Source organism: Gopherus evgoodei, chromosome 2, assembly GCF_007399415.2.
Source record: "Gopherus evgoodei ecotype Sinaloan lineage chromosome 2, rGopEvg1_v1.p, whole genome shotgun sequence".
NCBI lineage: Eukaryota > Metazoa > Chordata > Testudines > Testudinidae > Gopherus > Gopherus evgoodei.
The window spans coordinates 222,822,330-222,832,624 of NC_044323.1; the positions used below are offsets into that span (position 1 = coordinate 222,822,330).

A 10,295-nucleotide genomic window follows, 5' to 3' on the forward strand; every position below is an offset into this window, starting at 1 on the left:
TAAGAATAGAAATATATTTCAATATGAAATACTGATTGGCCTGCTTTGAAAGACAAAAAGCACTGGAAAATGCAACTTTGGCCTCCTACTTCATGCTGTTTCGTTTGTATGCTCCAGTATCTGTATACTGGATCCACTTTTCCTTTCTCTTGTCTCCATTCCCTTTTACCCTATATACATCATCAAGTGTCTTCTCTGTGTAGAGACCACAGGTTTGTCTACATGGTGGGGTATTGTACTCGATTGAAATGTGATTTCTAAAGCACACTAATGTGTTGTGCATTAACTGGTGCCCTGTAATGTAAATGCTGTTTGAAACAGTACTATATTTGTCATGGTATAATTCCCCACTCTGAACCTTAGCATCCAAAAGATGGGGTACCAGCATGAATTCCTCTAAGCTTAATTACCAGCTTAGAACCTGGAGTATTGTGTCCAGTTCTGGGCACCGCATTTCAAGAAAGATGTGGAGAAATTGGAGAGGGTCCAGAGAAGAGCAACAAGAATGATTAAAAGTCTTGAGAACATGACCTATGAAGGAAGGCTGAAGGAATTGGGTTTGTTTAGTTTGGAAAAGAGAAGATTGAGAGGGGACATGATAGCAGTTTTCAGGTATCTAAAAGGGTGTCATCAGGAGGAGGGAGAAAACTTATTCACCTTAGCCTCCAATGATAGAACAAGAAGCAATGGGCTTAAACTGCAGCAAGGGAGATTTAGGTTGGACATTAGGAAAAAGTTCCAAACTGTCAGGGTAGTTAAACACTGGAATAGATTGCCTAGGGAATCTCTGGAGATATTTAAGAGTAGGTTAGATAAATGTCTATTAGAGATGGTCTAGACAGTATTTGGTCCTGCCATGAGGGCAGGGGACTGGACTCGATGACCTCTCAAGGTCCCTTCCAGTCCTAGAGTCTATGAGTCTATGAGTAAGCACACATCCTCACCTCAAGGGAACACCCCTCATGCCTGGACACGGAACCCACTAGTGGGCTCTGTCTCAGATCTGTATCTTCTCCAGACTCCCCCTCATTGTGCTCTGGGGCTTGGCCCTCCAGCCAGGTCAAGTCAAATTTCCAATCAAAGTCCAAACAAATCTTCAAACTCACAGACCTTCCACCCCTCTCAGGCGTCACTGTAGTTCCCTTGTTGACCCTACTCCAGGGCTTCCCCCTCAGGAGCCTAATTTGCTCTGGTTGTGTTCTTCCTCTGTTATTACCTATGTGGTTATACTCTGTCACAGGCCTTCTCTCCACCAGAGATACCTGTCTCTTCAGCAGTCCTTCCCCAACTTAGCTCCCTCAGTCTACTTACAAGGCCTAGCTCTGCTTCCTCTAGCCATGAGGCAAATAGTTATTCACACCCCAAACACAGACTGTGACATATTGGGGTCTTTTTCTTGCCTGGCAGGTGATGGGGATCAGCTCCATCACAGCCTGGGACTCAAGAGATTGGCATTCAATTTTCAACTCCTCCATCATATGTTTTTATCCGTTAGGGGGTAAGGTCTTCGGAGTTAGCTGCTGTTTCTTTATTATGTGATTGTATAGTTCCTAATGTAATTGGGCCTTGATCTTGGCTGAGACTACCAAGCACTATCATAACATAAATAACAGTGAAATAAGAATAACTAAACACAAAGACTTCCTGGTGATTTATTCTGAGAGGTATGCCTCATCACTGCTTTAAACAACTTACTGCACGCTACAGAGACTTCAGTGAGTTGCCTTTCTAAACATTGGATTGGCTGAGAGACAGGACAGTTCTAGTGTGTTTGTGTTTGTTGTCGTCTTCTTCTTCTTCTTCATCATCATCTGTGAAGCACGTTACTCCCTAAAGTGTTTGGGTTGAAAACAAATAAATCACTGTCACAAGTCTATTGGTATTTAACTAGTCGCTGGTGAATGGCAAGAGCAAAAGTATATGCAGCATGTAAGGATCACAACATGTCTCTTTTATAGCTGAAGGTCCAAATAAGACCTCTCAGTATCCTTAGCCTCCAGGTAGGTTTGATAAGGGCCTATTTATATTTGAGAAAGAGAGATCATAACACTTGGGAAGCCTGAAGATATTTAGATGGTTGCAAATACTGGCCTCTGTCATGCAGGCTGCTTTATACTAGTGGCTGGCTTACTGGTAGCCCCAACTCTTTCAAGAAACCAGGACATTCAACTCTGGGCTTCTCAAAAGTGGAAAGCATTTGACAAAACAAGGAGTTCAGAAAGGAGTAACAACAACTATTAGGGGGCTGGAACAATTATTTTTCACAGAAATATTAAAAAAGCTAATTATGCATAGCAGGAGCTATGATAATAGTCAGAAAGTATTGATGGGTAAAAGCACCAAGCACAGAGCCAAATTCTCCTGCCAACTGCCAGTAAGTCACTGGGAGTTGTATGCATGCATCTCAGAATAGAATTAGGTTCATGGAGTTGAATTATTTGGGCTGGAATAAGGAGCATAACTAGGAGTAATACAATTAAATCAAGAAAGGAATATTTTAGACTAAATATTGTGCGAAATGTCCTGACAGTGAGAGTAGCATAATCTATTATGAAAGTAGTGTCACTCCATTACTTGGAATACTTAAAACTAGACTGGCTAAAGCACTAGCAATGCACTATTGGAACTATATTTTTGGAAGGAGGAATTAAAGGATGCAACAAGGCTTTTCCATCTCTCTGTTCTATGATTATGTGCATGTCGGGCAGATAATCTTAACTTACAAGAATCATGTGGTTACTCTGTTGATCTTCCAGATCAGTCCAGTAGCTCTTGTGTACAGTTTAGCAAACTGTGTTTTAATGATGCTAAGGTCTGATCATGTTCCCATTGAAGACAATGGCAACATTTTTATTGAATTCAGTTGAAAAGGAGCTGGTCTTCAGCCTATTTAGTTTTACTGGGGGCCTAAAGAATTGAAAGTATAAGTGTGAATTGAAACAATGGAAAGTTCTTTTCTAAAGTCAGGTGCATGGAAGTTTAGAAGAGCAAAACCAAAATGTTTGCAGTGAAAATAGGAACTAAAGCTACATAGAACACTTGTTTACTGTCAAAGCTTTACTTTCACATAGATAAACTTCACTCTGAAAAGGCAAGCTGGCATGATCAAATTGCTTTCAGAGACTTAAGAACTTCAAAGTGAATAACATGTAAGTGTAGATCAATAGAGTAACCACATGATACTTTTCAAGGGTTTTTGATGCCTTCACAGACTCATTTCAAAATGCTACCTCACAAATTCTCACTGATCCTCATTGCACTTAATTTTTAAATTTGCATACCTTGCTGCTTATCTTTCCTATGCTATCTAGCTATTTCCTGCAAAAATAATTTGACCTAATGAAAAAAGATCGTAATGTTATTTTACAGCTGTTTGCTGTATATGAAAATCTTCATCTGAGTTAGGGTTACTGAAATGCAGTACTTCCTGTGGACAGAATTACAGATCTTTTACTGTGCAGATATGCACAAAGAAAATTCAAATGTAATATTTCAAATGCCCTATTAAAGTGCTCTATTGTAGGAACTAAAGCTGTAGCTACGGTAAGAAATATGACTATGTTGAAATGGAAACTTCTTATTCAAGAAATCTCTTCCTTGTGTCCACTGTAAGTCTTATCTGCTTGTTCTACTGACAATGTTATAATTTTACTACTTTTTACTCCTATTAGCAGGGTAGAGTATGTGTTACACCCTTGTAAATTAGATCCCAGTTTGTATTTATCTGAATCATAGCTGTGCATTTTATAAAATATCCAGTGTTATTTTGCATCAGTTAGTGTAATGTAACAGCATTTGTTTATGTCACGCTTTGTCACACTTTTAGAGTCAAGTCCTGGAAATCTCAGTTAATCCACCTAAGAAAAAATCATTACTGTTTATGGCTAGCTGTGAATCAGTATATATAATTATTTCTTTGATTTAGTAGCTCAGGGCTTCTTTGATTCTTCATCTGTAAATATATCCTCACCAAATATTCAGTTGATAAAGTCTCAGATGTAAAGCATTATGATTACACTTTTGCTGTCTATGAATATTTCATAAAAACAATTATTTACAAAAACCCTTTGATGCAATTTATTTTTCTGAAACCTTCTAATAAAATATACAATATATTGTGACTGGAATACTATTTTTAAAGGATATGATCTAAACTCCATGGAATTATGAAATACTCCCATCGACTTCAGTTAACTTTGGATCAGGCCCAAATCTGTAAGCTCAATGTATAATGAAAAGATGGTCACAAAAGTGTGGTTATTGTAATTATCCTATGTAATGGGAGCACCTTAACTTTTAAAATGCAATAAAACAAAATGTTTCTCTTTTAATCAGGGCTCTTGGCAATACAGATATTGATTGGGTTAAAGAGAGTTTAATGGTGTTTTAAAGTAGAGTCCTTAAATGCTTTGTAAAAAAAAACATCCCCCTAAGGATCATTTTTCTTATTCATACTCAACAATCATGAACTAACAATTCATATTTGAAAATCAGTTTCCATCTTCATGTTTTTAATGAAAAAACACTCTTTGTATGTTTCATACTCTCAATAAGTCAGATAAAGTCTTTGCACTTAGAACAAACAACAGAGATCTTACTCAAAAATGTTTATTTGTAAAAAAGTGGCTAGAAAACAACATAACAAAATTCACTTCACACTTTCTTCAAGTTACCTATAGCTGCTTCTATAGGCAACACTTCACTTTCATTCACAGCACATTCAGTCATATAAAAATAAAAATATTTACATTATGTCCACATACTTTACAAAACCATTAATAGAAAAGGCACTTGGAGGGGCACTGCTGAACATATTGCATTTCCTTTGTGCATTTCAAAAAAGGATTTTCTAAAAAAAAATCATTGTCAAACTCCCATAAACCCCCTCTTTTGCACTTATTCCCGTTAAAAAAAAAAGATTAAAGTTTAGAGGAATTATTCCATATTAAAAGATGGGTCAAGCATGCACCAGGAATGTTTGAAGCTACAGTCTTCTTTAAAGGCACAAACTTTTAAAACATGGCAGATAATTTTTCATACATTCTCTTATGTGTGTTTTCCTCCTCTTTGAACTATTCAGTTTTTAAAGCATTTCAGATCATCAATAGAGGCCTTAGTTTTTAATTAAAAAAAACAACAACTAGTAATATTAGACATTTACTAAAGTAAACTTAAAATACTTTATAAGGCACCTGAGATAAATGTTGTCTGGCAAATTCTCTTGGAGTAGGATTTTTATTATTATTTCCTCTTTAAATACTGTTCCTTTGGTTGAAATGGTTTGGCAGGGATGAACTGTTAATCTTTGAAACTTTTCTTAGTAAGAAAAATCTATGCACATTTGGCTTCATCGCTGAAGAAGGCTGATCATGTTTCTTCCTTATGATCTATTTGAAATGTCATGCATGGTTCGTTCTTTCCCCCTCACATTTCAGAATTCACACTTAAGTAATTTAGCAGAAATACTTAAGCTAATTTGTACTGACATTATAAGTTCTTCCACTTTTTTTGGGTGGGGTGGGGTGGGGTGGGTGAGGGGATGAGGTTAGGAAGCAGAAGAGAAAATGCCTTTGGGTTTCCACTTATCATTTGCAACAGGAGTGGAGAAATGCATTGGGTCCAGGTCAACATTGACTGCATGACTCAGTGTGCTACACAGCAGCCAGATTCCTCATGTTTGTGCAGAAGAGACATTCTGGAGAAAGTTTTGGAGCAATTTTTGCACTGATATTTCTTCACATCTGAATGGGTCTGCAGATGAGCCCTCAGGTTCGATCTGTCTGCAAATGCTCTGTTGCAATGAGGGCATGAAAAAGGCTTCTCTCCTAAAAATATTAAAAAAAAAAAAAGAGTTAAGCATTTAAAACACTAAGTACCCCTGGGGACAGGTACAGCCCCATATTCCCTTGGGAAACAAAAATGATTGGTTTAAATAATTGAAGTCTGAAATAAAAGGGTGAGCAGGCTGCAGATATTACAGTTACTGCTCACAGCACTGCTGACTGTGCTGAGACATTTCAGACTTGTCAGAGAATACTGCTTGGTGTGATCTTGAAAGACGAGCTGCTGACGCTTTCTCTCTCAACAGGTGCAGCCAGCGCCTGTAGGTTGGGCTCCTCCCAACATTTCCAAATGTTCCTTCTATTCATTTTGGTTGTCCTGTGTTATGTCTAGAGTGGCATAAATTACTTAAGATAGGGGTTACAACTAGAGATGTAGCAAACAGCTGTTCTGACACAACACTATGCCCAATGTTACACCAAAATCATCATCTTAGGAAACAAACTTGGGGAAGGATTTGTTTCTGTTAGCAACATTTGTATTCCTTGATTGCTTCACCAAGCAGACACTTGTATAACTTTTAGGGTGTGGAGCTTTCTTACTGATCCTTGGGTAAAACTGAGCCTTGTATATGTATATTTATGCACACAACATTTCCCAAAGCCTAAATGTGAGCCTGAAGTCACTAAGGCCAAATCATCAGCTGGTCTAAATTGGCAAAAAATGACATTGACTGCAGTGGAGCTATGCTGATTTACACCAGCAGAGGACCTGATCCACGAATGTGAGATATTGTTACAACAAAGTGTGAATTTTGTACTTTAATGATGCTTTAAAAATAACTAGGAAATAACTGTCCAGGTAAATATCAATAACATGTTAGGGACCCTAGCAATTGTCTAAAACAAAACACGAACGTTAATACAAGTTGCATCCTGGTGGGATACAATTCACACATTGCATTTCTAGTAGATTTTCTTACCCGTGTGAGTTCTGATGTGTCCTTGAAGTAACCAGGGTCTAGAGAAAGCCTTGCCACAGATCTTGCAGACACAAGGTAGTGTGTGGGTCCTGATGTGCATCTTAAGGGCTCCCAGGCTTACATACTCCTTGTCACAGTACTTGCAGCTGAATGATTTCCTAGACTGGGCATCACAGTGCAGTTGCTTATGTTTGGCCAGCCCAGAGAAAGTTGAATAGGTCTTGTTGCATAAACTGCACTGAAACTTTTCTGCTTCAATTGCATGGGGATCTGAAAGCTTTGACTGGATTCGTTCTTCTTCATCGCTAATGGGACTTTCTGAGCCACTGTGATCCTTGGACGAGGTGTCAGAGGGTGGAGGTGGACTGACTCTTCCCAAGGATGAGGGGTATCCAGAAAGAGGAGAGAGGTCATTGGGTAATGGGGATGGTAGCAGCCCAGTTGTAGTCCACACAGTAATTGGATTGTAAGCTACTGAGCTCAGGATCTCTGGCTGTGGTATGATAGGCATTGGATAGCTCTCATACAGGTATGGGGAAATGATCACTGGAGAAAAAGAAAAAAGAAAGTATTAGGAAAAGTGGAAAATTATTTGAAGGGCAGTAAAATGAATGCCTATAGGTTCAATAAGTGCAGAAGTCAAACACCATGAACATGATCCAATTATATATAAAGAGGATTAAATGAGTAAAAACTCTACACATACATACTGATGCACACATACATACATACACACAGTGCACTTAAACAAGCATAATATGGTTTGCAGATCTATTCAAAGAAACATGCTGTTTCTAAATTCATGCAGTCTAACACATTCAGCAGCCAAACTTTCAAATTGATTTGTATAGGAGTTAGAAATTCCATTAATAACATGCACAGAACAGGAAAAATGTAAATACACATAAAATAATTGGGTTCAATTCAATGAGCAAACTTTTTAAAGTTGGCAGTGTTTGATTCTGACTGGCACTTACATGTTTCTCAAAAATCAATCATTTTAAGAAGCTAGAAAATGCTAGGAACAAACCAAATCTTGCCCTGAAATATGAAAACTAAAAGGTAAACCCCTTCACTGCCAAGGAATAAAAACAATGTCAGCTTTCATTCACAGTGACATACGTTTTAATCTTATTACCTGTATGAGTGTCCAGTTTACTGTAATTTGGCTTCTTGGATGAATTGAAATGCTTCTTGACCAGGAAAGATCGTGGCATTTTGAATGCAGAATTTCTCCTTCTTCCAGAATCTCCTTTCAGTTTAAAATAACGGTCCCCAGATTGTGTGCAGCACACAGAATCACTGCTAGCACATTGGTCCCTATAGTATTGTCTACTCAGCTCAATCCATGCAGTAAAATTGTGTAGTGGCAGTGCAGAGAGGCTCCTTGAAAAGTGCTGTAAATATCCACTAGTCAGGTGCAGGAGGGGAGGGCCAAGGTTTTCTTTTCATCCAATCACTTCTGAATTTGCTCAAGCACTTTTACAAACTCAGCCTGTTTTGCTGGGAGGGTTTTCTTTCTCTTTGCAAGAAGGATCCAATCCCTGCTACAAGTTAAGGATTTGGTTCAGGTTTCAGCTCCTCCCATTGGGACAGCTGTGAACAGAGGAAGAATCTGTTGTCAGAGTGAATTATTCTGGTGCAAAGTGGGTGCACATTGTTCTTTAGAATTTCTGTCTACAAAAATGTGTTAGTCAGAGTACTTTAAATAGGTGGTAATTTCACTGATTTAGCTGCATTCTTCCTCTTTTTTTCTCTAACAGGGAGCTGGATAAGTCATATGAACTAAAATGTCTCTTTAAAACAAGTCTGGCTTCCAGATGTTTGATAAAAGAAATACAATGGAACAAACTGTTCATTAAGGGCAGAAGGGGGAAATATTACAAGATAACAACTCAGCCTGCAGTGCCGATGAGAGACTTTGGTTAGGAGGTGCCCGTTATGTTTGGAAACTGCACTTTGAAAAGTTTTAGTTGGGAAATTTTGTAGATTAACAAATACTTAACCCTCACCTTTTGAGAAATAGTTGATAGCAAGATACATTAGATGAGACAAAAGCAGCAGCAGCAACAAATGGAAAGGCAGTGTTTCACAGCAGGACTCTGGGTTTTGTAAAACCCGTGGACTCTGTTTCAGATTCTTACTACTAGGAATACTTTTTTAGTTTCAAAAATCTCTAAAACACAAAAACCTGCCATTTCCTGCCTTGTGGAGATTGAGTAATCATGTCACTCCTTTAACTGCTCTAGCGCAGAATGAAATATTTTCTGCCAAAGAAATATTCCTGATTAGCCAAGGGCATTGAAATATGTACAGATAATAAGCAATAGCAAAAATGATAATCAGGGTAATCTAAAACCTTATTAGACACATTTCGTTATGGGATTTTTATAGAAAACACAAGGATACTGCAGGCATTATATAAAGGCATAATCTTTGTTGTGTATTTCATTCAAGATAAAAGTCTTTTGAATATGTCTTACTTTTTGTCAATTACCCGGATTGCTTTGGAAAAGCCATTCAGTTACAAGTATGCTTAAGATTTAAAACACATACATATGAAAACCTGGAAAAAGCCTAGAACTTCTAGACACCTGAAGATGTGACAAACCTTCCAAGCTGGATATTATACATATATTACAAACAGTACTTTGGGGGCTCTTTTGAATAATTTATTATATATATGTATATGTATTAACAGGAGGAGGTGCAGAGGGAAGTTTTACTGAGACCACCCCAGCCTTTTTGCAACAGGTGTTGGAATGGAGATATGGGGGAAAAAAATCCCTGTGGGTCTGTTAAGACTTGTAGGAGCAAAGTGCTTTGTCAAGCAGCGTGACTTCTTAATCTCGAAGATGCCAAAACAAGTGCAGAGAAAAAGTTCACTGTTTGCAAAAACTGATTTAAAAGATTCAGCTGTTAATAGTGTCTAACTCCAGTGTGTATCAGCGAGAGCCATCACTTATATTTTCAAACTATAGGAAACACCTATGCTAAAACAGCTAAGCTAAAGAAGGAGGAAGGAAGAGTTGTAACAAAGGACAACAAGAAACGTTCAGGTTTCTCTAATACCTTCAAGTGTTTTTGCCTAAGTGCAGTTCAGAGCAGGATTTTGGGGGCTGGTTCATAGCTGGAGGGTAGGTGTAGACTGGAATCCTAGCTTTTTAGAGAGAATGCAATAAGTGCAATGACAAACAAGCACATTTCTTCCTTGACTCTACAGAAAATTTGAAATTTCCAACTAATTTTTAGCAACCATCCACACCACTGAAAAGCTCTAGGAAAATCTTTTCAGCTGTGGTCCGTTTAAGACATTTCCATAAACTTTGTTGAGCCTTGTATTTCAGGAGGATCTGGAATAGCTGATGTAAAGTAGTTTTATATACAATCGACCCTTTGTAGAAACTATGGTCTGGATCCTCACCTGTTGTGAATTGGTGTCTCTCCACTGAAATGAATGGAGCCATGCTAATTTACACAGCTCAAAAGACGACCTTATATATTTTTAAAAAGCAAGGGGCCTGATTCACCA

At 38.0% G+C, this 10,295-nt stretch overlaps 1 protein-coding gene across 1 annotated transcript; it reads right to left on the reverse strand.

Moving 5' to 3' along the window:
- Window positions 1-4,635: 4,635 nt before the first annotated feature.
- Window positions 4,636-8,147, reverse strand: SNAI2 (snail family transcriptional repressor 2). The gene is made up of 3 exons (XM_030549561.1): window positions 7,902-8,147; window positions 6,764-7,309; window positions 4,636-5,825 (listed from the first exon to the last, which is right to left on the reverse strand). The coding sequence occupies exons 1-3, from the start codon at window positions 7,978-7,980 to the stop codon at window positions 5,644-5,646; spliced, it is 807 nt and encodes a 268-aa protein (XP_030405421.1). The 5' UTR covers window positions 7,981-8,147; the 3' UTR covers window positions 4,636-5,643.
- Window positions 8,148-10,295: the final 2,148 nt, after the last annotated feature.